This window comes from Neurospora tetraspora (assembly GCF_033439725.1).
Source record: "Neurospora tetraspora strain CBS 560.94 chromosome Unknown B0H65scaffold_3, whole genome shotgun sequence".
NCBI lineage: Eukaryota > Fungi > Ascomycota > Sordariomycetes > Sordariales > Sordariaceae > Neurospora > Neurospora tetraspora.
In genome coordinates this window covers 3,899,112-3,923,879 of record NW_026944385.1, presented here as the reverse complement: position 1 = coordinate 3,923,879, position 24,768 = coordinate 3,899,112, and the positions used below count along the sequence as shown (strand labels likewise).

The window sequence follows — 24,768 nt, the reverse complement described above, 5'->3', positions numbered from 1 at the left end:
AACTGCGTTACACTTTATCATGACCGCTCCCAGCAAAACACCAAGGCCACTTGTCTTTCAAAACAAAGCGTGGTTCGAAACCCTTGGATGAAGACATCATCATCAGCGCCAGGTCAGCCGTGCCCATCAACACCAGCGTCTGTCGCTCATTTCCGAGGCCCTTGTTCGGCAGGCTCGCATGCTCCAACTTTGCCCCGGACGACTTGCTAGTGCCAAGCACCCTTTTGCGGCCCGACGTGTTTCCGTCGTTCGTCTTTTAGCGCAGAAGCAAAAGCCAACTGACATAAACCGTCGGTAATTGAAGTGTTCCATGGTGAGACTTGTCCAGTCTTGGTACGACGACTCCGTACAAACACGAGCTCTCGCAACGGAGGACACCCGCAGTTCACGGTATTTCCTTCCAAACCTTCCATCTCCTCACTAAAACCCTTACCCGAAAGTCTAGGATAGTCATATCGTCCCATATCACCCATACTATAGCAGGCTGATCCTTCACCCCCACGGGTACACATGCTCCATCCAGCATACCAAGCTGTCTGTATTGGGCTTGCAGCTCGCGCCCAGTCGGCTCCTTCAAACCAACGAACGGACAAGATTTACACTCATCCAGCAATGACCGCTCGTGAGTGGATCGTTCAGACTTCGGCCCGTTTTCAGCACGTCCACACCACATGGCAAACACGCGGCTGAACAGGGTTGGGCTTGACATGTTCTAACTTTTCAGGGCATCAGGGTCACTTGCGAGTCCGAAGAAGGACCCTTGAAGAAGAAGGAAAAGAACCGTGACCCTTGCCAAACGCACATGGGGAATTTCCATCCGCCTCTTTTGGCATTAACGAGACTGGGAAGGTTTGAAGTGAGGTGGTGTTTTGGATCCTTCCTTCCGACTTCCTTAACCCTTTGTCCAAGACCCCACAAGTTCTAGACCCTTTTGAACTTGACCCCCTGAAACTAAAAGAAGGCTTGGCATTTTGCATTCTTGAAGCTATCCACAACGAGTGGAAGTCAACGACAACAACCTTGTCTTGACTTCACCTTTACACTACAACAACCTCCAACTCAAACCCACTTCAACTTGATAAACTTTTTTTTTTTTTTTTTTTTTTTTTTGAGGAAAACAAATGCACCATTTCGGATATTGACCTAAGTCTAAGGCTGTCAACGAATTGTCACTTGTCAGACAATAGAAAATGGAAAATGGGCAAGACATGGCAAGTTTCAGGTTTTCCCATGGAAGAGAGAGCGATGGAAATTAGACAACAGGCCCTCTTCCGAGACCTTTTGTGTCTTGTGTCCAACGACCACTCTCTCTCTCTATCTCTCGTATACACCCATCCGCAATGATATGACCAGAGTCCGGTACCTCTTCACTGGTGAAATGTCGACGGAGTTGTTGGACGTGTACGGAAATCACGTTTGGTCCTACCTATGTAGTACCTACTCAGACACTGAGTGACTGACTGGCACCTGACCGACCGACCGACCGACCGACCGACTGATCAACCAAGGCTTGAACAACAACGTCGGTCAACGTCTACAGCACTTTAGCCGCGGGCTACGGTCCGATGTTCAAGTTCAGGCTGGAAAAGTAGTAACCCATTTCCCGTATTTCGTTCGTTTCCCGTTTTCCCGTTTTCACTTTCATCCACACACGCGCGCACGCACTCTCTTTTTATAACTGCATCCTCTCTCTGATCATGGACGGACGGGAACAGATAGATGTCTTGGAAATGCCATGTTACATATATTTGTTGCCGGTTCCCATTTCCAAATTTCTATGCTATAGCTCAAGAGCAGAAGTAGTCTAGGAGGCTGCGTGTCTGGTGTCACAGTGCTACTAATGCACGGCTGGCTATCCATGGTCTTTGGTATATTGGTTTATCACAATTTTCATGGATCTGGATCCGGGGAGTGTGTGTGGTATCAATCCTCCCGCTGTTATGTTACACAGTCGTTTCATTATGATGACGACGACGACGACGAACAAGACGACGACGAGGACGAAACGGGAACTGACTGATCCGATCCGGCACACACTACCAGTTTTCTCTACATTTTGGTGCCGTCTAAGTAGGCTTCTGCATATAAGTATGTAACCGCACAGAAGGAGGGTAGCAGAAACAGGCCATGATATCACTTTCTTTTCCATAGAACAACCATGGAACCGATCGAACCGATGGATCATCGAGCCGTGCGTGTCCGGCCACTCATGTCGTTTCCACCTCCAGCTCGCTACGGCGCTACCTACCTAGAGGTACCTACCTACCTACCTACCTATATTCCCCCCTTCCGGTATCATCACCCAGACCACCCTCACCTCATCCAAGCAAAGTGTAAAGTGGAAGTGGAAGTGGCAGTGGCGACTACTACATAACGGCAAGCCCCAAGCAAGCAGCACACATACATACCTACCTTACACCCACACATACCTACATACACGGAAAGGAAGGTACCTATACACGGGTAGCGTAGGTAGCCTGGGTAAGTCCCGTCTCTTCCATTTGGTACCTTATCTTAGGTACGCATCTAATTCTATATATTATTATTACACTCAAATAACCTACATATGCTATTCTAGTAGATATTTATATATACATACATACATACATACATACATACATACATATATATATACACGCGAAGCAAAGTGACGCTACAGTTTTTGATAGCGCACCTACCTACCATGTCGTCGTTCTGCCTAGATACCTAAAACAGTCTTGTATGTACCTACCCTAGAAAAACCTCGTCAAATTGGGACTCGGTCGGGTACCTAGAACTAGTGATGAGTCGAGTGTGATGGTCCGTTTAAAAGCTTCCTTCCTTGGAGCCTTTCTGTAGACGGGAGGTATAGAGAGAGGTATGTATGTTTGCATCTTGCTTGTCCCAAGTGAATGAATAGCATGAGCCAAGACCAAGTCTGATAGCTACCTCTACCCGTAACGATACTTAAGGTCTGTGTTTGGAAGGTAAATTAACAGTCACCAGATCCCCTGGGGTTGATGGCTCAGTCGTCAGTCAGATGTGTAAGGTAGTAGTGCGCGCCTTCTGCTTGGCTGGGTTTTCTCCTTACCTGTAGGTCTACCTAGGAGAAGCAGCTCGTTCGAGCCGGGCTTAGTTAGGGCCGCTCGCTGGCCACCGCTCGAACAGCTTTTTTTATATCACTTTTTTACACTTCTCTCGAGAGATCTTTTCCAGCGAGGGTGAGGTTACTTGCGTACTTGTTTGTCTTGCTCGTCTTACTCGTCTTACTAGTCCTACTCAAAACATTACTTGCCACGGGAAGTCAGGATCACAAAACAAGAGAGTGACGCGCAAGCTAGGTAACCGAGTTGGATGATGACTTTTCGACCACCAGACAGGCAGGCAAATATGCACGAGAATAGTACCTTAAGATGCCGGCCGATATGTGCCCAAAGTGAAGTGACAAGCAATGCAATGCAATGGTATTATGAAAATGCAACGGGGGTATCTAAGACGGATTCTTGTGTCCACAAGGAGATGATTAGTTACTGGTATCTTTGCCCCTTACCCACCCTGTTCCCCCTTCCATCCTTTAACGTTCCTTTCTTTCCTGTAAACCCCCCCTCTTGTGCCGTCTCGTGGTCTATCACCTCATTCCTTCCCGGCCAGGCAGGCGATAATTAGTTGTTTGTCTAACCGCCTCTGGCTATTGTCGTCAGGCCTTCTCAACTCCTAGTCTCTTGACAGTGGGCCCATCGAGTACCCGACCCTAGCCATAGGCTAACAAGAGAGAACCAGCGGGCCAGCTAACCCAACCGACCATAACCCCAGACAAGAAAGCCTGGAGATAAGGACATAGTCCGCGGATGCGAGACGGGATGACTTAACGAACCACCCTACTTCTTCGAGTACCCATTCACATAGAAGGGATCACCAGGATCAACCTCCAGCCTCTTGGCCGCCCTCTCTCCCGAGCTCGAGTCATCACCATCACCTCCGTACTTGTCCAGCCACAGCTTACGCATGACCTGGTAAATAAACAGGTACTGGCTCTCGGCCTGCACCATGGTCTTCCGCTGCTCTCTGAGCTGATTGACCACCTGGAAAATCAAGTCGTTATCCTCTCCGCCCATTGTGCTGCTGGTGGGTGACATGACTTCCTCCTGCGACGTCCTTGCAGAAGGCGACTCGGACTCGCCGCCAGCGGTGCGCTCGTCCCAGTTCTCCAACACTCCCGCGTCCAGCTCCCGCATGAGGTGCTCCAGCGCTATGAAGGTACCGCTGCGGCCAACGCCCGCGCTGCAGTGGACGATGCGAGGGTTGTGGGGGCCGGCATTCTTCTCTCGAGATAGGCCCATGAGCATAAAGAAGCTGTCGAGATCGGCGAAATCCGGGACGCCAAAGTCGGGCCACTTCTTGTAGAGGAAGTGCCACACAATGCGCTCTTCGACTTCCTCCTCTCCAGAGTTCCGGCCCACCGTCTCTTCTGGTTCGCTGATCGTGAGGTTTGCTTCCGTCTCCTTTGCCATCTGGGTCAAAGGCGACGTGATATTGGGTTCCTCGGTGGTTGCGCTTTCCGGTTCTGGGGTTTGCCTCTTGCTCTGGGATCCGTTGCTCTTGCTGTCTACGCTCTTCCTGGGAACCGGCTTGTGCACACGAATCACCATCTTGCGAAGCTCAATGGCATCGCCGGCCGGTGTATCCTCGATCCCTGTGCACCGAACTGTGGCGCGGAAGCCATCGCCGAACTCGTCCCGCTCGTTGATTTCCAGTGGAGGATCCTCCGGCGTCCGGGGAAAGTACTGATAACATTTCTCATAGTCGCCCTCGTGGGTCTCGGTCAACATGACGATCACGCCGGGGCTCTCGAGCTGCTCAACTGCCATGCGCCATACATGGTCGGTTGTACACCGTTTAGGGCCCTGCATGGCGATGTAGCGATCCGGCTCTTGTGTGTTACTCGTCTCCCCATCGGCCGTGGTGAGAACCGTCGGGTTCAGGACAATGGGCGAGGCATTGATGTAGTCGATCTTGCCCTCAGGCACCTGAAGCTTGATTCGGTTATTGTGCCAGGGTTGTATGTTGCCGTATCTGTCGAGCTGTCGAAGGTGTGGTCCCATTACGCGGGCCCAGCGGAAATCTCGAGAGGGGTTCTGTGTCGCTTCTAGGATGCGCTTGCGCTCGAGCCAGATGATCTCTTGGAACTTGTTTTCGATTTCTGTGAAACGTGAAAAGGGCAGGTTAGTGTGTATGTCTTGGAGAGAAGGCGAGAGCGGCAGAGGCGAGCCAGGGAGCTTACCATTTTCATTGAGTTCCAGGAAAGAAGGGATCTTGGGCCGGTCCCCCTTCTTGACTTGTTGCCCTAAAGACGTCTTGCTCTCGGCCGGCGAAGCAGGATGGTCTGCGGTACCGTTGGGGGCCATAACGGCGGCGGCAGTCGGTGTCTGTTTGTGCGAACCGGGAGAGGATTCGCGGGCTCTCTTGGAAGAACGTGAAAATACTCGAAAGGGACTGAGCTTACGGACTGGGCGTAGCAAAGGAGCAGCGGTGCGAGTGTGTAGTTCAGCCGAAGGAGACTCGGTCTTCTCAGAAGTATTATCTGACTTGGTGGTGGTGGGCGTGGTGATCAAACTGGGAGCGGTGATGTCTCTTTTGCGCCGATGCGGGCGTAGTCGCGGAAAGTGGTCCATGGTGGGGACGCTATAAATATGACGTCGGCGAGGAACGGTGTAATTCGATGCGCAAATCGGTCGACGGTGCCAGAGGCTACTGCGGTGACCAAGTCCGGCAAGTGAGAGGCTTCTGACGAAGGCACCGGCGGCCTCGGGGACTCTGCCACGCAGACACGTCAAGGTCGGGTCCACTGCGGTGCTTGGAGGGGGAAAGCGAAGGTGGGATCGTGTAGGCTGTAGGCTGTCGGCGGATGGGATGGCACGATGAGCTGGAAGGCTAGCCCTATTAAAGTCGAACGGAGGGTGACCAATGGAAGCGGCTGGGAATAACAGTGAATGGCTCTTGTTTGTTGGAAAGACAAGGCTGTCCAGCGGCGATCTTTTGAGGTTGGTGCTTGGTGGGCGGGAGAGGAAAGCTCGAGGAGTCAGGGTGCTAGTTGTATATCAAAGGAGCATAGGTAAGAAGCACAAACAAGAAGGTGCAAGAAGCAAGCCAAATGGACTAGCAGATTCAACGCGAACAATGCCGATCTTGCCAAAGCAGGTGGCGCGCCAAAAGATTCCGCCCTTTGTTTCTTCGGCGACGGAGTGACAATGAAATTGTTCAGTTCGAGGGAAAAGTCGCAGCTGAACTTTGTGTAACTCGGTTGTCACATGGCATCTGATGTTAGTGGAGAGACCCTGTTATGGCATGCGCCGAGCTTAGCAGTGGCAGTCTCCGCAATTGCCTCGGAGAGCTGCCCCCGCGAGCTGCAAGCCCCATCATGAACCCTAGTTTATTTCGGTACCGACCATCATCAATGATCGCCATCCATCTGGTGTCTCTCCTTGGCAACCACCAGGGATGGAGGCATGGTCAGCAACTGCAAGCGAACTGCCTGGATTGCCTCAGCAACGCCCACCACCACCTGGACAACCTAGGTACCTACACTAAATCCTGCAATGCCCACGCGACATGCCGCAGCAGCAGGATGCCCGCGTCCCTGTCCGTTGCAGCATGCCAGCATCGGATAGAGCCTTGAGCTCGCAGGTAGCATAAAAAATCCTGGAAAAGCAGGACAACATAGAACCGCTGGTGGCGCTTCGAGGGTTCCCGTTATAGGTCGCCTCAGGAAGTAGTTGTAGAGTACCTATGTAGTGTATGTATATAGGTATGTTCCCGGAATACTACAATATTACTCCCCTCTTATAAGCAGTGCAAGAACGGGATACGTTTTGACCAAAGGGAACGAACGCCATTCACGAGATCTCGAAAGTGTTGATAGGTTGGTCTGTCGGCTGGCTCTCATGACCACCGCGGATCCCTCCCGCCTCACCTCGTGAGACTTCGTGATACCATCAGATACATGAAAACTTGAGTCGGATAGCAGCAACCACTTTGGCCAAAATGTAGGTGTAGTTGATTGCGTGAGGTGAGACATGCAGAGATAAAAGGATATAAATACTCTCACCGGTCGTTGTGCGTTACCTTTCAGACTTTGCACGGTTTGATGCAATGTTTGTAACTCAAGGTTTTGTAGGACAGGATGCAAGCTCGACGGCTCTTGGCCGTCATCGGTTAATGCTGGATATCCATTCCTTTTGACCATTTATTTCTTTCTTCTTCTCTGATATACTGAACACACCGAGGTACCTCATAGTCCGAGCAACAAACATCTAGCTTCAGTGACCAACACAACAATAACCACCCATAACCTATCCCATGTGCCCGTCTTAACACTCCAGCTCCCTCACCCGCTGATCCCACCTCACTTCTTGAACGTAGCCGTCCTGCCAGCCGCCTTGGCCGAGTAATGCGCTCTTGCGCCCTTAGGTCCTTCCTTAGACTTGTTGCCATACGGGTTAAACCTCTTATTCGCCTTCTTGACGTCCTCCTGAGTCTTGCGAGCACGCAACACCGACGCAGCCTGGGAGTAATCAAACGGTTGATCTTCCTTCTCCTCCTCACTCTCCGCCTGCTTAGCGGCAGCAGCAGCTTCCTCCTGGGCCTTCTTCTTTGCCTCCTTCTTGGCGGCCTTCTCTGCCCTTCGCTGGGCCCTGAGAGCTTCCTTGGCCTGCTTCTTCTTCTCCTTCCTGGCAGCCTTCTTGGATTTCTTGGATGACTTGTCGCTTGCTTCTTCCTCCTCCTCCTCTTCCTCGTCAGAATCGTCACCCTCGGCCTCGCCACCAGTTTGCGCATCGGTTTCGGTCTGAGGCGCGGAATCCTCCATTTCGGCATCCGAGGCCTCCTCTTCCTCCTCGGACTCTTCCTCGCGCTTGCGCTTGCCTCCGCTCCTGAGAGTGAATTCCTGGTTGACTATCACCTGTTCCGGCACCGGCTGGGGCTCTGGCGCCGTCTCCTCTGGTTGATCAACCTCCATCTCAGTCGCGGTTCCGTCCATGAAATCGGCGGGATAAGGGAGGGTGATCTCCAACATGCCGTCAAGCTTGGCAGTCTTCGCGGCCGTGCCGTCCCAAACCGAGCTCAAAGTGACGCCGCCCCAGAACTGGGACCGGTCAGCCTTGAGCTCCTTGACGTCCGGAATGTCGCTATCGTCGGCGATGACCGCGGCAACCTTGGCGGGAGCAAGGCTGGATGAGTCGCTCTTGAAGATATCCATCATCTTGGGACCATTCACTCCAGCTTCCTTGGCCTTCTGAATGACGTCGAACAGCTCATCCAGATGAGGCTTGAGGCCCTTGGCATTGCTATCCAGAATACTCCACAGAGCCTTCTTGTCGGTCGGGAGTATCCGGGCAATGTCGGCAAGAACCTGCTGTGTCATGAAGAACGGCGGGCTCTCGTCCTCACGGCGAGCCAAGTCGTCGCGCCATTTATGCACAGCCTTGTAGACGGCAAATTGCTCGCTGTTGTAGAGTGTTGGGGACTTCAGCAGCACATTATACCACCCGCGGGGTCCTTGGCCGGTTTCGACGTTGTAGGAAGGGTTTTCGTATCGTTGCAGGGCGACATCCTTTGACCTCTCGAGAACCTGCTCGAGAAGGTCAGGCTTCGGCTTTCCGGGTGTTGAGCGCTCCACGAGTTCATTGATGAGCATGTCGAAAATGTAGAGCAGGTAGTGGGTATCGGAACGCGCATAGTAGAACATCTCCTCGGGAAGAGGTCTGATGCGCCAGTCTGCAAGCTGATACTTTTTGTCGGCTTCGAACTCGGCAAACTTGCTAAGCAGGTATCCCAAGCTCCTTCCAGGGTATCCGAGAACGGCGCAAGCATGATATGTATCGAAAAGTCCGACAACGTAAAGACCGAGATCTCTCTGCAGCCAGATGACATCCATAAAAGCACCGTGAAGAACCTGGGTCAAGTTAGTCGAGAAAACAGTGACGGCATATGGTCGAGGTGTGTCTCACCTTGACAATGTTGGGGTTCGCAAAGACCTCATTCAGAACCTCAAGCTTATGCCTCCAAGGTTGAAGAGTATCAATCACCCAATCCTTCTCTCTGGTACTGATCTGCATGAGCGAAAGGAGTCCGGTGTAAGACCTGAAATCGTGATGCTCCAAGTCAAGCGCAATTTCCTTGGCCTGCTTGAGCTCTTCCAACATCTCCAAGACGCCCTCGTAAGTATCAACCCATATGGCGGATGTCGAATCGACGGGAAGGTACTCCTTCGGTTCTCGCTTCTTGTACACATGCTCAGGATACGGTGTCGTCTTGATCTCGGTTTCGTAGGGATGCTGGTATCTAAAACGTTCATGTTAGCGACATGCTGCTATGATTTCGAGAATGGAAGGTCGACGTACTGTGTGTTGTTGTCATTGTCGACAAATGTTGTCAAGCTGTCCTCCAGTGACACCTTGGCATGAGGCTTGGACGACAACAGGGGCTTCCAAGGGCCGGTAGCGAAGTTATCGACCTTTTTCTCGAAATTGTTCTGGGGTTTGAGAATGTTGGCTCTCTTCAATGACCAGTCAAGACGATCGTTGGACGACTTGACGCGCTTCTGAGTGCGACCCTGGTCGGCGGTGGTGGGCGCATCCTTCCGCTTGATCAATCCGGTGTACTCGTCGAGGCAGGTGTCGGCTTTCTCGAGCAGCGAGTCGATCACGTCGACAATGTTCCGCCACTGAATGTCCACATCGTCGGCATCTTCAAGAGCGCCAACCTTCTGGCCGGTGAGATTGGCAGTCGACTTTAGGAGCCCGTTGGCAAGGGACAGGAGGCGGCCGGAGCTGTTGTCGAGCTGACTACCGACAGTCGGGTTGACGGTGCGCTGGAACTGAAGATCCTCGCTGGCAATCGAGTTGGCGGTTCGGGTCGTGGCAACCAGGGCGGCCTGGAGCGATTCCCTCAAGGTCTTGAAGTCCAGTGAGCCGTCCATTTTGGCCGTTGGTTCTGCTGGAGTTGTTGTGATGCGGACGTCACAGGAAGCGGAAGCCCGATTCAGTTCTCCAAAATTGGGCTGTCGTTCTGCTCCAGGGAACTTTTTTTGCGGACAGTCCCAGCATGCGGCTTGTGGAGAAAGCGCCATGCCATCAAGTGGGTCTCGACCTTCTCTGTACCGAGAGTTACTTGTCTATGACAAAAGCTATGCAAATTTAGGTAGGAGACTTTGAAAGCCCGATAAGATAAGGCCGAGGGACCTGCCAAGAGCTTGTGCTGATCTGGACCACGATGTTCATCCATCGGCATCCAGGCTTTGGTGACGAAGGTCCGCAATTCCATCCATTGTTTGATACCAGTACTTGTTCGTTTCAAGCGACTCATCGGCAAGCGTTGATATTTGATATTCTGTACACTTATCCCACAGGACGATTACATATACTACCATTCGACACTCCGTCTGTTCGATTATTTTGTCCAAATATTTATACTCCAAGTCATCGGACACGTACCAAGTCTTTGTTTCCTTTGCCAACTTGAACGGTTTAGAAGATACTTGAGAACTTCAGGATGTCCCAGTCACTTGCGAAGGAATGCAACGAGCTCAAGGAGTAAGTTTCTGACCTTCATATACAAAACACAGTAGCTTACCCGGTTGTAGGCGGTATGATACGTGCTTTCTCAAGTGGTACAGTGAGAGTAAGTCTACAGAAACAGACAACCCAACTCAATGGACATATGATGATACTTATGCTGGACAGAATACCTTAGAGGCAATGGGACCGAACAGAATAACGAATGTTCCGCCCTCTTCAAGGAGTACAGCTCTTGCCTGCAGGTGAGTGGCAAACTCATGCCGTATCTTTAATTTGGCATAGCTTACCTTTGTATAGGTTGCTCTGAAAGAGCGTGGCATCGACAAGCTGCTAGACGAAGCGCGGGAAGAACTCAAGGGCAGCGACTCGACATATATGGGCAAGAAGAAATGTGAGTTAAGCGTAGGACTTGACTAAAGTTGATGGACGACTCTTTACTGACTCTGTCAGAACTGATCTGCGCATGAATCCCACTCGTCGACCAACTCCTTTAAGAAATCCGGAACAAGCAGTTCTCTCTTACATTCCTCACTTGTCTCTTTGCTGTATATACATCGCCAGGTGTTCGTGGAAACGAAGGCTTCATTTACATACTTCTTCTTTCAACCAAAGCTTCGTTATGTACCAAGAAGTTCAACCGTTGGTGGTTGATCTGTACCTTCCCACTTTCTCTTCTGCCAGTGTCCAGTGCTTTCACGGCTTCATAATCCGAAGCCATGACTTCAATGTTCATGTTCCCTTCCAAATAAGGTTTGAGGGGTGGATCCTCCCCAACATCCAATCGGTTCATCACAGCACACAGTCGCAGGGCAGCCAACTACACACGGCAGTACCTACCTCTAGGTTGCGGTTGCGCTCGGGGGCTCTCGCTTGTGGGCGCTAGAACACTCCACACCCCCTGTAACAGTCAGCTCCGATAAACTTCAGCGCGAGTCTCTGCCGTCCAACGACACGACACCCGCATCGCCCTGCTCCCGTCCCGTCCCAGATCAACAAATTTTGGCATCCCGTTGTGCTTCAGTTCCAGCTTTTATTTCGACATCTTCAACTTCTTGGACCGCCGAGTTTTGTCCCCCATTGCAGCACCCGCCAATCCCTCGTATAACCGCACCCAGTATCCGCCCGCATTTCCTCTCCCCATACAAGGAAAAGTGACGTCGGACTACATCTACCGGCCCAGACTCTGCCCGCGGACGCATATGCTCGAACAGTAAGGGGCAGCGCGCCTCTATGCACCCCTTTTCTGTTCTTACACTCGGCATCTTCGTAGCTGGGTATATCACCGCCCGATGGGACCTCGTCACTCGCCTATATGAGCTTGCCATATTTGCTTGGAACTACGGAGTAGTGGTAAGTGTCACATGCGTGGGAACAAGGGAAAACCGTGGCACCCCCCGTCAAACAAACAGCTTGGATCGCTAACCTTGTGCCAATTCGTCTCTAGACTCGGGCCGCCAAGGGCTTCGGCGTGTTAAGCCTTGTGTTTCTCGTCGTCTTTATTCCTGTGCAACGTCTTGCAACTTTGGAGTCGAACCTGGTACGACCACCACGCTGCTACTGCCCCCAACCATACCAACCGTCGAATACTGATAATGCTGGTCCAGCATCCGCGATCGCCAGGATCAGGTATCTCCGCGAGGGAACAACTAAGGAGAAGGGGCTCTTTCTGATTGGCTGCTCGCGAGTGCGCTATCTGTCATGCCAGAGGATGATGGCTTGATGCGCGTGTTCTGGCCCACAGACCTTCCGCGATCCGACTGTAAAGGTGTCGTGGTCGGCTGGAGGAACTCGGCCTTGGATGTTCTCGTGGTGGCAGTACTGGAGGAGGTTGAGGTTTGTGCCCTCTGGGTCTACGACTGGCCGGAGACGTGGATACAAGAGCTGACTCTCTGTGATAGCCTCGACGTGTTGAAAGCGCGTTAAAGCTCGGTAACCTCCTCCGTAACGCCCCTCACCCAGTCAGTCGCATTTACGAACAATGCGGCAAATCGTCCATAAGCGTCTTGGGCGTCTCGAACACTCCAGACACCGTCGAGGTCGACTCATCCTGGATCCGGGTTACAATAACGCCTAAGCAGCGGGTCCCTTCTGTCACCTGTGCTCGAGCATCCAGTATCCAGATTATCCTTTTCGAGCGGCCGCTGCCAGGACGAATGCAGTACATGTCACTCAATCCCATTGCCCTAGCACTAGGAGACAAACACGATGGATTTAGGCAAGACTTCGCCGACAGTGGGGAGGAGGATGACGAGAAGCGGGAGCGTTTGAACAAGGAAACGAAGCGAAAACTGGTCGAGAAGCTCAAGCAACATTCGGTGGTAAAACGAATCCCGTCGCCCAAGGAACGAGCGCTTGCGACAATAGTCAACCAAATCAACTGGGCATGGGAGCTTGAAAAGCTTCTACAGCAGAATGTCTCACGCATCGGCACCCGTCCTAAGAGGGCCCTGAGCGTGTCAGAAAGGGTGGTCGAGTCGGCAACAACAGCTCGCGACATGATTTTGGTATGGCTTTGGGACATGATCACTATTTACGTGCTGCCCGTCATCAAGAAGTTCTTCGTGCTTGGCTTGATGGCTCACAGGGTGGTCGCCGAGATGTTGTTGCGCATACTGGAGTGGCGACTTCGACCGAGATATGCAGCTTTGAAGGACATATCTGCGACGGCTCAGCAAGTTGAGATTCGTCTCCAACAGTTTTGCTACTGGCCAATGCAGTATGTCACGCTTCGGTTGAGGAAGAACGACTGGGCGAGTGTAACAACAAGTCACCCAGACTACATACGGTTTTACAACAGTCTCTGGCTTGTTGCCAATGATGTAATCATCGGTATGGCGTTTGGTTCTTACATCATTGACAATGCCGGCTGGGTGGCCGACGAGATCAGCCGTCTGCTCACCACCTATACCGTCGAGGCATTGCAGAGCAGCATTTCCTGGCTCATGGGCTGGCCGGCAGGCTTGAAGCTAAACACGGAGCTGGCGGCGTTCCTTGGTGATCTGTTCTTATGGGTCATTGAATACTGGGCGAGTAAGTTACTGATCTGCTCCTGGTTTCCTGTTGAACATGCTAACACCGGCAAAGGTTGTATCGAGACAATTCGGCCCATGCTACCACGCATTGTGTGGATTATCGGCTTCTCCAGTTTTGCGGGAGCAAGCATGCCTCTTGCCCTGTTCTCGGATCTCCTCTCGATACTCACGATTCACATTTACTCCTTCTACCTCGCCTCGGCAAGGATATTTCACTGGCAGTTGAATATCCTCCAGTCGCTTTTTCACCTCTTTCGCGGCAAGAAACACAACGTCCTTCGAAACCGTATAGACTCATGCGACTATGGGCTCGATCAACTTCTTGTGGGGACTATCCTCTTCACGGTCCTGTTTTTCCTTCTGCCCACCGTGGTGGTATTCTACTTGAACTTTGCGATTGCACGCATGGCTATCATCCTGTTCAAGGCTTGCTTCGATACTGCACTTTCTTGTCTAAACCACTTTCCACTTTTTGCATTGATGTTACGGGTCAAAGACCCGAAAAGACTTCCAGGTTTGTGTTCTTGCCGTCAGGTCTTGATTGGGAACGTCATCACTAACTGTTATCTAGGCGGCATCCGATTTGAGCTTCGAGACACCCAAGACTTTGGCGCCACCTGTAATAATAATAATCCCCTTCGACAACATCCCTCAACCTCTGTGATCTCTCTTCAGGTATGGAATCCTCGTTCAAAACAAAATGCTTCAGGAGCTCAAACTGACCTTCGTATCTAGCCCATCCCTCTGGATTTCAAGTCCATGTTCTATCAATACTTCCAGATGGGCAACCGGATTCGGAAGCACTACCTTTCGCCTCGCGTCGCCCTGTGTCTCTTGACGGGTAAGTTCGTCCCGCCGCTCAACAGGAAGAACCTGTACAGCCTCCAGTACAGCATGCTTCCCGCCAAGCGAGCCGGGGTAATGGAGATGTGGGATGCCGTGAACTCGTTGCCGGCGTCCAAGAGGAAGTCGATGCCTGTGCAGGTGCCCATCTTGGCGAACGGGAGGAGGTTTCCGAGCAATTATGGTGGGGGGAGGTCACGCAGTTATGGATAGCGATTCGATTGAAAGCGTGTGTTGTTTGTAGTTTTGACTTGTATATATTTGGTTTTGTTGGATGTTGTAATGTCATTCCTGTTGTCAGCGATTATCTGTGTTCCTACCCAGTCATGCTCGAGAAACAGCGAACATGGACGACTGGATCACTTATACGTGCGTATTGGATAGATCGTCTTATTCCTGAAAATATTGAGTTATGGAATACCTAAAATGGTGTTGTTTACATGGTGACGGAAGGAAGGTGTACAGACGGGAGCTACCAACCTCTGAGGTGGACCCCACTATAGCTTCCCCAGTTCAGTTTCTCGCTGCCTCTGTGATGCCCCTTGTCTCTCCCCACAAAACGACGACAGCTCCTTCCACAACAACGATCGTACTACAACTTCCGCTTAAATCTCAAAAATTCAGGAAGCTATCAGCTCAGGTCTCCTTCCTGTCACCAATTTCAGGCCTCCCACCAAGGTCACGGCGCGGCCAGTTCCGTGTCTTGGAGCAAGAGCTACTACCTCTCTCTACCTTACCATCCATCTCGACTTCCCCGGACGGATACTTCTACTTTGAGCACTCGGTAGGTGAGCAACTTCTTACACCCCTTTCATGAAATCAGTAGGCTTTCTACTTCCAGCTCCAACACAACATCTTGGAATTCATTGGTTCTGTTTTTTTGATCGGAGCCATACACATCAGATCACCCTTACCCACCTATTCATCTCTACCTACCTACCTGACCTACCTTTGGGCTGTCTTGTCCAGCCTCTCTCCCTCTACGTACGACCTACCGGCGGGTTCTTCACTTCATCGTATCCTTTTCTCCATCTTAACTCACTCCTCGCTGCTATTCTTTCTTCCAACTTCTCTCTTTTCTTCCCTACAATACGGTCTTGGTTCGTTGGGTGCCTCGTCATCATATATTACTGCTACCTACTTACACAAGCCAACAACATTCTAGGGATACGAGAGCACTAGGTACAAAACATAGACTTTTGAGAGGCCGACCTCCATCCAGCATGTGAGCACACTTTTTCCTTTTTTCCCTTCTATTACATCGTACGAGTTGTTGTTGCCTTGTCACGCCTTCCCTTGGTCGGCTGTTCACTTTGTGTTCAACATCGGCGGTTCGCATCACGGAGCAAATGGTCTGATGGGGCAAGGAGAAGCAAGTATGTGTTTTCACCGGGTTTTGTGGTTGTGGATATATGCTATGCCCTTTATATTCACGTCCAAGTATCCGCGGAGTGGATAGTTCAAAACACTTTTCATTTTTGAACTTTTTGGGATCTGAAATACGCTGGGTTGAATTTCGACCTAGTCTTCCATAGCGCAGAACGGCTTACAATAAGACAAACAGATACAGTACCGCACCTAAAATGTCTGCGCAAGGAGCCGCCCATAAGGAGACACCCAAGGAGACGTTCTATCGTCAGTTCCAAGGGACCGTAGCCAGTAAGTCTTTTCAAGGTTTCCATAACCGCTTGACTTTTTTCTTCTGAAATCTGACTAACGGGGCTTAAAGACCTCCAAGAGCAAATCAACCATCTCGCCAATCTCTCTGCCGTTGCAGGCGAACGCCAAGATGCCATTGAGCACATCCTAACCGGCATCTCACGACTATCCAACGAAGTCGCCGACGCCGCCGACTATGTCCCCGCCTACGACCAGCGCACCTACTCGCAAGCGCTCAAGCAGCTGACGGACCAGCTCAACGAGGCCCAAGCCAAGTTCGCGCCCAAGAGCAGGTTCCAGTTTAAGCGCCGCAGTCCTTTGGCATCCGGAGGAGACGCTGTGGCCGACAAGACCGACAAGAAGAACGATGCCCGGTATATGCTCCCCGCGGGAGGTCAGGATAAAAGCTCTTCTCCCTTCTCGGTGACCGACGCCGCCGCCGCCGGCGGTTCAGAGTCCTCGGAACACCGGGACAATCTCGGCAATTTGCCTTCTTTTCCCACCAAGAACTACAACGAAGAGATTGCGAAAGGACCGGCGGATTCGAGAGTCCGTAAGCCGAGCTTCTCGACCGCACGGGACATTACGCTTTCGGACCACGAGAAGCTGCACATCATCCTGCCGCTGTCGGCGTCCAGGGCCACTTCGGCAGGCGCGCTCACGAATATGAAGGGATGTATCGTTGACATGTCGGTGCCCACGCGGGTGTGCGCCGGCGGCGCACCGTTTGCGAGCCTGGCGCTGAAGAACATCTCGGGCAGCTTGATCGTTGCGGGCCATGTGGATGGGCCGGTGCACATCACGGGTCTGCGTGACAGCAAGGTGTTGGTGGTGGCGAGACAGGTGAGGATCCACGAGTGCGAGAATGTGGATTTTTATCTGTATTGTGCCAGTAGGCCGATTATTGAGGATTGTAAGGGGTTGAGGTTTGCGCCGGCGCCCAAGTTTCATGTGAGTTTCTTCCCCCCCCCCCAAATTGTTATGTTTGACGGTGATTTTGTTGACAAAACTCTTCTTCTAGTCGGCCGATAAGGACGAGAAAACCAACATGTGGGATCAGGTGGATGACTTCAAGTGGTTGAAGGCGGAGCATTCGCCAAACTGGAGCGTGCTACCGGAAGAGAAACGCATCGCGGAGGATATCTGGAAGGATAAGGTCCCTGGCTACCCTGGTGCAGGTCTTGATGACATCTTGAGGACAGTCGGGATTGGTGCTGAGGCGTAGAAGCCTAGAAGATCATCAAGTCTGAAGACTATCCGGAAGGTTTCTTGGGGTAACCTGAACTAGGCTGTATGGTAGCGCACTTCCTGCGGTCTCCTGTGGTCGGATCCGAGTTGTAGCGTGTAGTGTTGCAGTGTAGTGTAGAGTAATGTCGAGAATCATCATGATGTTGCCGGCGTTGGTGGATGAACAGTACTTGTAACAATGGGCATGTCGATGTTCAACGTAGGCATCCTAGCACCCCAACAGAAGAACCCATGAGCACCGTCCCGCCGATGTCTGTGATTACCCCAGCCGTTAAAAGTGGTAAGGCACAGATAGGCCTATACGGCAGATTAGCCGGAGCTGAGCGTCGACTGACTCCCCAGACCCAACTTCCGGCATCGACCAAAATCCTCAGCTCCCATCTACTCAACCATCCTCTCCCCCTCCTCATCCCTCCGACTCTGCTCCAGCCTTGCAAACTGCAGTCCCTCCTCCCTTATCCTCGCCAACATCGCAATCTGCTTCCTCTTCCTCTCCTCCAGCTCCTTGATCTCCACCTCCTGCTGCGCAATCGTCCTTCCAATATCCGGCAGCGTCAGAACCGCCTGGCGCGCCCGTTGGAGTTTGTGCTTGAGGTTATCCGTTGCTTGGGGGAGGTCTTTGGCCGTGAATGACGTTGAAGCTGCTGTCGAGTTTGGGTTGGAAGTACTAGGGATGGGGAGCGGGGTGGTGCCTGTTACTGCGCCGGGGGCGGGGGTGCCGATGCCACCGGGGTTGTTGGAGTTGGGGCCGTTGTTGGAGGAGGGGTTGGGACCGGAGGAGGAAGAGGCGGCGGCGGCCTGGCGGGTGGAGGCGGCGGCGGCGCGGAATTTGGTGAGGATGGTGGTTAACTCGGTTAGGGTGTCGATGGCGTCGGGGGAGAGGGTGGGGGGGATGTGGGTTGCCATTTTTGTTGTTGTTGTTGTTGTTGTTGTTGTTGTTGTTGTTGTTGTGGTGGTGTGGTGTTGTGTTTGAAAGGTGTGTTTTGGTTCGATGTGCTTGGTGGCTAGCTGGTTTGGTGATGGGGAATGGTGATGGCTGGTGAGATGTGGGATGTGTGGTGGCCGTGGTCGTGGTCGTGTGATCGCGAGGGTCGTCGTCGTCGTCGACGTCGTTGTTGTTGTTGTTGTTGTTTGTGGTTGGCGTCGTTATGGTTGTGGAAGCTGGAGCTTCGTTCGTTGCGCTAAGTGTCGGGCTAACACGGTGTACGTAATGGCGACGACTCCGGAAGTGATAACGCCGGCGGTATTGTGGAATTCCAATTGACTTTTTGTTCGGCGATAAATCGATAAAATGGATGTTTTTAGTGTTTGAAATGCAATCTAACCTTAAAAGTTCCCGTCGTGGCGGTGGGGTCCGCGCTTATCGTTGTGCGGCGGCCGGGGCGGCGTACCGCGGCGGCGTACCGCGGCGGCGTACCGCGGCGTGCCTGGGAGATCAATGCTTCCCGTCATCATGATGACGGCCGCGGGGTCCCCCTGCTAGGCGGGTCTAGGGGCCCTTGCGAAGTCGGTCCTTCCTGCCCCTGCTGCGAAGCTTGCTGCTAGGGATCTGCTGGGGAGCAGTGTGGGTGGGAAGCCCCGTCCAGCGACGTCAGGTGGGGTTCCATGCCAATGGAGGGGCCGACCTGACGCTCACAGGCTGCGGGCGCGGGCAATCGGGAGACACATCCAGACACAGTCAACGAACCGAATGTGCAGTCCAAGGCACGGCAAGTAGCACCGAGCAGGCAGTGGCAGACGGGAGTGATACCAATTGCTGCGATTACGAAAGTTTGTAACCCCACCATCAAAATCTCTCAACATCCTAGACACGAAGTGGTCTTACTCTCATCTGATCCTGTTTTCCTCTTTCCATCCCGCAATTGTAGAAAGGTTAGTTATCAGTCCTCTGTCCTCGATCCCATCCATCTCGTCAGCCATCTCTGTTCGCCGTTTCTAATAACTGTTGCGCCGCAGATCTTGTCGTTAGAGCTTCCTTCTTTCGCTTCTTTCGACACCTATACATACACCTACATATTCCCAATAAATAACAACACAATGGCTCCCGCCCACAAGGCCTGCTTGAGTACGTCCGCCCGCCGTCCTGACTACGCGCTGGTCGCGTGTTACATGCTAGTTTACCTGGAACTGGCCTGGTTGATCATGATGCTCATCCGATCGTCCTATAGTCGTGATTGACGGTTGGGGTATTCCCTCCGAGGAGTCCCCCAAGAACGGCGATGCCATCGCCGCCGCCGAGACCCCTGTGATGGACGAGCTGTCCAAGAGCGCCACCGGTTTCACTGAGCTTGATGCTTCCTCCCTCGCCGTCGGTCTCCCCGAGGGTCTCATGGGTAACTCCGAAGTTGGACATCTCAACATTGGCGCCGGCCGTGTCGTCTGGCAAGACGTTGTCCGTATCGATCAGACTATCAAAAAGGGAGAGCTTGGCCAGAACGACGTCATCAAGGCTACCTTTGAGAGGGCGAAGAACGGCAACGGCCGTCTCCACCTCTGCGGTCTCGTCTCCCACGGCGGTGTTGTAAGTGGTCAATGTTCACTGATAGCAGATGATAGTTGGAGTCTTCACAATTGCTGACAGTCCTCTTCCCATAGCACGCCAAGCAGACACATCTCTATGCCCTCCTCAAGGCTGCCAAGGAGGCTGGCGTCCCCAAGGTTTACATCCACTTCTTCGGCGATGGCCGCGACACCGACCCCAAGTCCGGCGCTGGTTACATGCAGGAGCTCCTTGACACCATTAAGGAGATTGGCATTGGTGAGCTTGCCACCGTTGTCGGCCGTTACTATGCCATGGATCGCGATAAGAGATGGGAGCGTGTCGAGGTTGCCCTCAAGGGCTTGTACCTCGGCGAGGGTGAGGAGAGCACCGACCCCGTCCAGACGGTCAAGGAGCGCTACGAGAAGGGCGAGAACGACGAGTTCCTCAAGCCCATCATCGTCGGTGGCGATGAGCGCCGCATCAAGGAGGACGACACCGTCTTCTTCTTCAACTACCGCTCCGATCGCGTCCGCCAGATCACTCAGCTCATGGGTGATGTCGACCGCTCGCCCCTGCCCGACTTCCCCTTCCCCAACATCAAGCTCGTCACCATGACCCAGTACAAGGCCGACTATCCTTTCGAGGTTGCCTTCAAGCCCCAGGTCATGGACAACGTGCTCGCCGAGTGGCTCGGCAAGCAGGGTGTCAAGCAGGTCCACATTGCCGAGACCGAGAAGTACGCCCACGTCACCTTCTTCTTCAACGGTGGTGTCGAGAAGGTCTTCCCTCTCGAGACTCGTGATGAGTCCCAGGATCTTGTTCCTTCCAACAAGAGCGTCGCGACTTACGACAAGGCTCCTGAGATGAGCGCCGATGGTGTCGCTAACCAGGTCGTCAAGCGTATGGGCGAGCAGGAGTTCCCCTTCGTCATGAACAACTTTGCTCCTCCCGACATGGTTGGCCACACCGGTGTCTACGAGGCCGCCATCGTTGGTTGCGCCGCTACCGACAAGGCCATTGGCAAGATTCTCGAGGGCTGCAAGAAGGAGGGTTACATCCTCTTCATTACCTCCGACCACGGTAACGCTGAGGAGATGAAGTTCCCTGACGGCAAGCCCAAGACCTCCCATACCACCAACAAGGTCCCCTTCATCATGGCCAACGCCCCTGAGGGCTGGAGCCTCAAGAAGGAGGACGGTGTCCTTGGTGATGTCGCTCCTACAATTCTTGCGGCTATGGGTCTCCCTCAACCCGAGGAGATGACTGGCCAGAACCTTCTTGTCAAGGCCTAAAGTATATAATGTAACGATTGGATGGCGTGATGAAACAAGTAACATAGATTATAGACGGGCATGATAGCAATATGGTGATTCGGGCTCAAAAGTTGCCCTTTCAAAGCACCTACTGTGTTGTTCGGTCTTTGCTTTGCTGCTTTTGCGCTCCGGTTTTTTTCCCAGTTCTTCGCAGGATATTCTCCATCCGGGGGAGATTGGTATTGGCAAGTTGTTGCATCTTTTTCCATTTCGGCTTGGTGGGTTGATTTTCGAAGTCTCCTGGTTTTACAGATTCGGTCATCCGGCACCATCCACTACAAGTGTTTGTCACTCTCAGTCCGGGTCTTTCCTCGACCAATATGTTGGCGTGTCCGAGCGCCAGATGAGGCAGAAAAGGTCAATATATGCACAACCCTTTGAACCGGCTGGCCGCTTGGGTCGTTCCATTCGCAACTGCTGTTGTGTAACACCTGTCTGAGCGGGGTAACCAAATCATGGTGTCGAGTTGACGTTCTGCTACACCACAGGGAGGAAGGAACGGGACGGCTCGATGTCCTTTTTCGCTTGACCGGTCTCCTGAAGTCGGAAAGAGCGTTACAACGTGACGCATGCACAACCGTGTTCATTTGTATCGGACGATTAAGGCAAGCGCATAGAAACCCTGGCATGGCAGCTGCCAAACTTAATTATAACGTCTGGTCCAAGCTGCTTCAAAAGGGAAAGAACACAAGTTACCTTTTGCCTTTTGAACTTGACGTCCCCCGCGAATTGGACTCCTCCCACTTCACATCAACTTTCTTCGCTGCTGTCACTCTAACTTTGTCTTGTTCTTGCATCAGTTGTTTATCTTCGATCATCGTTTTGAATTGTATTCTGCTTGTTGTGCGTGTCACCTCTTTTTCAATGTGAATTCATCACATTCTCTTCTCTTTGAACATCACGCCAAAACATCAGATCCGCAGTCCATGAACAAATCATTTCAACAACAAATCCCAAAAAACACCAACAACACATCATCGGACGTCACATCGCCAGCGCCAAAATGACTCCACTATTCCACGAAAGGTGAAAATGGGCCATCGATATGTGGGTACTCACTCGCTCAACCACACATCACTTCACCAACCCTGGCCTCGAAGCTAGCGAGCTACGGGCACAGCAGCAGCACGTCGCAGTCGCAGTCGCACGCGGGCGCATGAAGAGACGAAAAGGCAAAGCGCGGGCCTCTGGACCTCTTGTCCGCTCCGTCCCAAGTCTGGAGTGGAGACACCCCGATCGTGGCCAACATGGATGGAAACTTGGCAGCTCGAGCTCGGATTCGTTCGCCGTCCGTCGATGGTGCGGAGGCCTAGCGGAGGGGTTGTGAAGGCCCAGCCCCGCCCGACCGAAAGAAAGTTGCTCACCTCCGTGTCTGGAGCTTGATGGGCCGCCTCCGCCCTCCCTGCCGTCCGCGAAAGGCCCCAGGAGCCCCGTGGTCGTCCATCACCGGTTCCCCGTCTGTCCGTACTCTTGTTGCATCCACTCCGGCCGTCCAAGTCCCGGCAGTTCTCCGTTATCAAGCTCCTGGTTCGGGCCGGAATTTCGAGATTTTGATACCGAAGCGGGCGTCAAAACAAGCGTTTCCGGCGCCTACTGCGGGAATGCCGCAGGACTGCCGCTGCCGCAGGTTCAAGATGCAATGTTGGAAACTGTAAACATGTCATGCATCTCGGTTTCACGTTTCAAGCAAGCAGAGAACCCGTGTGGTGGTCGACAATGGAAGAGTTTCTTTTTGTGGATGAAATGTTTCCCTTGAGAGCGATGTGAGAGTGCTCCGGGCTATTTTACAGGTTCGCCGGCAGTACCGACGAGACGGAGAGATCGCCAAAGCTCGTCACTCCACGGTCTAAGGTCTATACGCCCCTTCCTCCGTCTATGCTGCAATTCTATGCCGATTCGAATGCACTCCCTCACCCCATCTCACAATGGATATGCGGTGTGGATAATGCCGCATATGACCATGAACCTTTTCGTACAAGCCGGCTCGTCCGCTCTCTCCATATGTACAGGCGATGACTCCAGCTAGGATTCGCCGTATTTCCCGTCCAAGGTTGGATGCATTTAGGTCTAGAGGTCACGTTACGTCAGAGCCGTCCAAGCGCGGGGTGCAGTTGGGCATCCATGAGGATGCTGCGGCGGATGCGGCATTTAGGTTACTTACGAACTTGGCCATGAGGGCAACCATGAGGTCGAAAAGACCGATGGCCTCGACGAAAGCGAAACCAAGAATGGCGTAGGAGAAGAGCTGGCCACGGAGGGCGGGGTTGCGGGCAACACCGTTGAGGAGGGCGGCGAAGACGAGACCGATACCAATACCGGCACCGGTAAGACCGATGGCAGCGGCACCCATACCAAGGTTCTTGGAGACCTCAACCATGGCCTGGGCGATCTCGGAAGAGTAGGCGCGCTTCTGGAAAGCCTGGCGGGTGGTGGCGTTGACGATAGAGGTCATCTGAGTGCGCTTGAGGGTCTGGAGGGGGGAGCCTGGAGGAACATGTCAGACTCTGGTTTTTGCCCATAATCTCAACAATTCCCGCGTCACGAAATATCCCTCTGCGATTCTGATGGATGATCGTCGGGCAGCAGCGACAGAGGGAAAAATTTTCCCATGGCTGGTTCTCGGTCGTGATGTGATGGGAAGGGTCGCTCGCAAGATTCCGAATCACCGCTTACCAGTCTGGATGGTGCGCTTGCTGACCTGAGCAACGCGGACAGCAGGGCGGGCAACCTTGGCGGAAGCAGCCATCTGGGAGGCCAGGCGAGAGGCGAGGACACGAGTGGAGGCCATTTTGTCTATGGTTGGGTATACTCTCGAAGAGATACTAGGTGGACGAGTCGGGAAAGGCTGAGAAAAAAGCTGGAGGAGGGAGAGTTGACAGGTGGACTGCTGGAGTGAGAGAAAAAGAGGAGGTGAGAGGAAAAGTGCGTCGGTGCGGGAAGAACAAGTGGTCAGCGAGCGCAGGAAACCTCGGGCTTGTCCGGGCAACGGCTCCAAACCGCCAAGCACCACCTCTCGTTGGTCAATTCAGGCCGGAGGCATTTTCTGGTGCCCACCATTCTGTGGGTCGGACCACCCAGCTTGCCCAGTGCTTCGTCTTTTGAAGGGGAAAATTGCTGTGGCACGCAGGGCAAGACGGGCAGAACCTGGGGCTGTTGGTCACTGCTTTTTTTGACGACTTGCTGCTCGCTTTTGCCTGCAGTTTCGTGCTGGTGATGCTGTTGTTGATGCTTTTTCCTCACAGCATTCCTCCAAAAGGATGGGAACACAGCAGGGACAGGTAATCGGGCAAAATCGGAACACTGTCTGAGCTTTTTCTCTGTGGCACAGCTCATTGGCTCGAGGAGCTCAAATTTAAGTTTCTTACATACCCAGTTCTATGCTAACTGCGATTTAATAGGGCAAAATAACCAAGCTTCAGCTAGAAGCTCCCCGTCAACAGTCTACAGCTGATGTTGGTGCTGGTTTTGTTGTTTTGGCCATCATCTTGACAGCTCTCGGGCCAAGCTCGCCGTGAATACTGGCTGAAAATTTTTGGGCTGCTGCCCGCCATTGTTGACTGATGTCTGAGGCACTGAGGCTCCCTTCACTCAGGACAGGGGTAAGCAACCCGTGTCCCCCACCCAAAAAGCTGTGATGG

The 24,768-nt window shown here is 52.8% G+C and overlaps 8 protein-coding genes across 8 annotated transcripts; 3 read left to right on the top strand and 5 right to left on the bottom strand.

The window, feature by feature from the left end:
- Positions 1 to 1,086: 1,086 nt before the first annotated feature.
- On the bottom strand, positions 1,087 to 2,515 carry B0H65DRAFT_463004 (uncharacterized protein). Its single transcript, XM_062826670.1, has one exon. The coding sequence runs from the start codon at positions 2,183 to 2,185 to the stop codon at positions 1,853 to 1,855; it is 333 nt and encodes a 110-aa protein (XP_062683382.1). The 5' UTR covers positions 2,186 to 2,515; the 3' UTR covers positions 1,087 to 1,852.
- Positions 2,516 to 3,857: 1,342 nt separating this feature from the next.
- Positions 3,858 to 5,651, bottom strand: B0H65DRAFT_424753 (protein-tyrosine phosphatase-like protein; the record flags this gene model as incomplete). Its single annotated transcript, XM_062824527.1, has 2 exons — positions 3,858 to 5,179; positions 5,261 to 5,651. 2 exons carry the CDS (start codon positions 5,649 to 5,651, stop codon positions 3,858 to 3,860), a joined length of 1,713 nt encoding a protein of 570 aa, XP_062683381.1.
- A 1,730-nt stretch (positions 5,652 to 7,381) lies between these two features.
- On the bottom strand, positions 7,382 to 9,955 carry B0H65DRAFT_424441 (ribonuclease H-like domain-containing protein; the record flags this gene model as incomplete). The annotated part of the gene is made up of 3 exons (XM_062824512.1): positions 7,382 to 8,929; positions 8,985 to 9,318; positions 9,378 to 9,955. 3 exons carry the CDS (start codon positions 9,953 to 9,955, stop codon positions 7,382 to 7,384), a joined length of 2,460 nt encoding a protein of 819 aa, XP_062683380.1.
- Positions 9,956 to 11,481: 1,526 nt separating this feature from the next.
- On the top strand, positions 11,482 to 14,853 carry B0H65DRAFT_492180 (Gpi1-domain-containing protein). Its single transcript, XM_062827748.1, has 8 exons — positions 11,482 to 11,903; positions 11,998 to 12,090; positions 12,158 to 12,179; positions 12,259 to 12,386; positions 12,452 to 13,583; positions 13,638 to 14,099; positions 14,157 to 14,260; positions 14,321 to 14,853. The coding sequence occupies exons 1-8, from the start codon at positions 11,784 to 11,786 to the stop codon at positions 14,639 to 14,641; spliced, it is 2,382 nt and encodes a 793-aa protein (XP_062683379.1). The 5' UTR covers positions 11,482 to 11,783; the 3' UTR covers positions 14,642 to 14,853.
- A 1,158-nt stretch (positions 14,854 to 16,011) lies between these two features.
- B0H65DRAFT_423646 (tubulin binding cofactor C-domain-containing protein) lies at positions 16,012 to 17,312 on the top strand (the record flags this gene model as incomplete). The annotated part of the gene is made up of 3 exons (XM_062824472.1): positions 16,012 to 16,087; positions 16,158 to 17,038; positions 17,109 to 17,312. The coding sequence occupies 3 exons, from the start codon at positions 16,012 to 16,014 to the stop codon at positions 17,310 to 17,312; spliced, it is 1,161 nt and encodes a 386-aa protein (XP_062683378.1).
- Positions 17,313 to 17,418: 106 nt separating this feature from the next.
- On the bottom strand, positions 17,419 to 18,436 carry B0H65DRAFT_171307 (RNA polymerase II transcription mediator complex subunit 9-domain-containing protein). Its single transcript, XM_062821382.1, has one exon. It carries the CDS (start codon positions 18,239 to 18,241, stop codon positions 17,717 to 17,719), a length of 525 nt encoding a protein of 174 aa, XP_062683377.1. The 5' UTR covers positions 18,242 to 18,436; the 3' UTR covers positions 17,419 to 17,716.
- A 936-nt stretch (positions 18,437 to 19,372) lies between these two features.
- B0H65DRAFT_423391 (BPG-independent) lies at positions 19,373 to 21,109 on the top strand (the record flags this gene model as incomplete). Its single annotated transcript, XM_062824452.1, has 3 exons — positions 19,373 to 19,400; positions 19,504 to 19,856; positions 19,931 to 21,109. The coding sequence occupies 3 exons, from the start codon at positions 19,373 to 19,375 to the stop codon at positions 21,107 to 21,109; spliced, it is 1,560 nt and encodes a 519-aa protein (XP_062683376.1).
- Positions 21,110 to 22,830: 1,721 nt separating this feature from the next.
- On the bottom strand, positions 22,831 to 23,998 carry B0H65DRAFT_171230 (H+-transporting two-sector ATPase lipid-binding protein precursor). The gene is made up of 2 exons (XM_062821381.1): positions 23,804 to 23,998; positions 22,831 to 23,614 (listed from the first exon to the last, which is right to left on the bottom strand). Exons 1-2 carry the CDS (start codon positions 23,916 to 23,918, stop codon positions 23,205 to 23,207), a joined length of 525 nt encoding a protein of 174 aa, XP_062683375.1. The 5' UTR covers positions 23,919 to 23,998; the 3' UTR covers positions 22,831 to 23,204.
- Between the last annotated feature and the right edge of the window lie 770 nt (positions 23,999 to 24,768).

What these genes read in the sequence shown, in the direction of transcription:
- B0H65DRAFT_171230 (XM_062821381.1), bottom strand. Translation starts at nt 23,918, where the DNA reads ATGGCCTCCACTCGTGTCCTCGCCTCTCGCCTGGCCTCCCAGATGGCT. An exon ending in CAAGCGCACCATCCAGACTG is followed by an intron (nt 23,615 to 23,803) that starts GTAAGCGGTGAT and finishes ATGTTCCTCCAG; the next exon opens with GCTCCCCCCTCCAGACCCTC.
- B0H65DRAFT_171307 (XM_062821382.1), bottom strand. Translation starts at nt 18,241, where the DNA reads ATGGCAACCCACATCCCCCCCACCCTCTCCCCCGACGCCATCGACACC.
- B0H65DRAFT_463004 (XM_062826670.1), bottom strand. Translation starts at nt 2,185, where the DNA reads ATGATCCATCGGTTCGATCGGTTCCATGGTTGTTCTATGGAAAAGAAA.
- B0H65DRAFT_492180 (XM_062827748.1), top strand. Translation starts at nt 11,784, where the DNA reads ATGCACCCCTTTTCTGTTCTTACACTCGGCATCTTCGTAGCTGGGTAT. An exon ending in CTTGGAACTACGGAGTAGTG is followed by an intron (nt 11,904 to 11,997) that starts GTAAGTGTCACA and finishes ATTCGTCTCTAG; the next exon opens with ACTCGGGCCGCCAAGGGCTT. An exon ending in TCCGCGATCGCCAGGATCAG is followed by an intron (nt 12,180 to 12,258) that starts GTATCTCCGCGA and finishes CTGTCATGCCAG; the next exon opens with AGGATGATGGCTTGATGCGC.